Consider the following 2,029-nt stretch of genomic DNA (forward strand, 5'->3'; position numbering starts at 1 on the left):
GTCATTATGTTTAAATGACAAACCAAGCAGGACGTGAGCTTGTAATCAGTCCTGGCCAGAAGGGAGAGTGTGAGGGCAGGGCAGTGGCATGTTTGGAGTTGTGGCTGGACGGACACTCATCGGATGCAAGCAGATAAGTGGGGGAAGAAGTGTGGGTAAGGATGACCAATAGCTTTGAAGCTGTCAACCAGCATTCTTAACCCAGGCTAAGTACAGTGCAGGAGACTTATGATTTAGTTACCAAACTACTAAACGGCCTTTACGAGGGAGAAGGCTTCTCAAGAGACAATTAACTTGTAGATTCATAAGATGTTCTAAGGCAAGGTGGTGTGAGCCAAAGAAGCCAAGGCAACCAGCATGGGGGCTCCACCCATGAGCAAGGATATATAAAAGCCCAGGAACCCAAAGGGGCATTCACAATTCAGCTAACGTCAAGGAGACACTGCAGCCTCTCTCTGCCATCATGTCTTTCAACTGCTCAACAAGAAATTGCTCTTCCAGGCCAGTGGGAGGACGTTACAGCGTCCCAGCAGGCCCAGTTGCCACAACTTCAACCCGTGAGGCAGACTGCCTGAGTGGCATCTACTTGCCCAGTTCCTTCCAAACTGGTTCCTGGCTCCTGGACCATTGTCAGGAGTCATGCTGTGAGCCCTCTGCCTGCCAGCCAACATGCTACCAGAGAACTTCTTGTATCTCCACTCCTGTCCAGGTAACTTGCAATCGACAGACTACCTGTGTCTCCAATCCCTGCTCAACTCCCTGTAGCCGGCCGCTCACCTTTGTGTCCAGTGGCTGTCAGTCCCTGGGAGGCATTTCCAGCTCTTGCCAACCAGTGGGAGGCATCTCAACCACCTGCCAACCAGTGGGCGGCATCTCTACTGTCTGCCAACCAGTGGGCGGCATCTCCACCATCTGCCAACCAACCTGTGGAGTCACCAGGACATACCAGCAGTCCTGTGTGTCCAGCTGCCGAAGAACTTGCTAAATGCTTAGGAGCCAGTGAGCCAGCTGAGTCCCCCTGCTCTGCCAGCTGTGTTTCCAGGATCTTCCAGTACGCTGCTTGAGTACTTCACCTCTGACCGTTATTGACTGCCCAGCTGCTGGCGGCTAGCTATGCACAGGCTGCCTTTGACACCCTAAAATCTTTCTTACCAGCACTAAGATGACTTTAAGTTTTGATTTTTGGTGCCGTGTATGCTTCTTGATGCTTCCGAAGCCTTTGCCACCCTCAGTCCAGTCTGAGGTCTCGCAATACCTCCAGAGGCTCTGTTGCCCAAAGCCTACGTCTTCACCCTTCTGCTGTATTTCCTGGCTTCTGCTCTTGTGTCTCTGAAAGAGGGAGCTTGTCGCTCTGTGTAGTTCTCAATAAACTTGCATTCGTTGGCCTTGCAACCACATGCCTCAGCTGACTTCTTTATTTGTGGGGGTTTTGTTATTTATGAATAATTCTTCACTGATCAGGTTCTGACTTTTTCCCTTTGTGAGCACAGAGAGCAGGTGTGGTGATTGCGTCCCCAGACCAGCCAGAGATCACATTGAGTTTTCTCGTTGGTAGAGTGTGGGTCAACAGAGGCTGTGGTGAAGCTCTATGAGATTTGACAACTGATTTGACCTCTTTAATTCCCTGAAAATTTGAGGGGCCCACAGAATGGCTTCCGTGGAAGCAAAAGATAAGCTGTTGAGGAAGCAAAGGAGTTCAGAACGTTGTCCAGTAAAGCAAGCAATAGAGTGGAGGACCAGAGTTCATGCTTTCCTAATCTAAAGAGTATAGTGGGAACCTTTGAAATGATCCCTCAGTGATCAGCTGGGCTGGAGGGAGGATGAAGAAGGAAGCATCGTGGATTCTAGGCCTCAAGAAACACTGCATCCAAAGGACCGACTCTAACTGTAATCTCCCCTTGCTCTCTGGAGCAAATCTGTGGTTCCAGACATGATGAGTCAATGATATTGGGTATATCTGGCAGGGGAGAATCACAAAAATCTTCAGGAACATTGTTTTATTTCTTAATAATTTTTCTTTTGTGTTTGT

The 2,029-nt window shown here is 49.2% G+C and overlaps 1 protein-coding gene across 1 annotated transcript; it reads left to right on the plus strand.

Moving 5' to 3' along the window:
* Window positions 1-442: 442 nt before the first annotated feature.
* Window positions 443-1,392, plus strand: Krtap11-1 (keratin associated protein 11-1). The gene has a single exon (XM_048422450.3). It carries the CDS (start codon window positions 464-466, stop codon window positions 983-985), a length of 522 nt encoding a protein of 173 aa, XP_048278407.1. The 5' UTR covers window positions 443-463; the 3' UTR covers window positions 986-1,392.
* Window positions 1,393-2,029: the final 637 nt, after the last annotated feature.

This window comes from Myodes glareolus, chromosome 2 (genome assembly GCF_982192425.1).
Source record: "Myodes glareolus chromosome 2, mMyoGla1.1, whole genome shotgun sequence".
NCBI classification, from domain to species: domain Eukaryota; kingdom Metazoa; phylum Chordata; class Mammalia; order Rodentia; family Cricetidae; genus Myodes; species Myodes glareolus.

Coding starts and splice junctions, on each gene's coding strand:
- Krtap11-1 (XM_048422450.3), top strand. CDS start 464: ATGTCTTTCAACTGCTCAACAAGAAATTGCTCTTCCAGGCCAGTGGGA.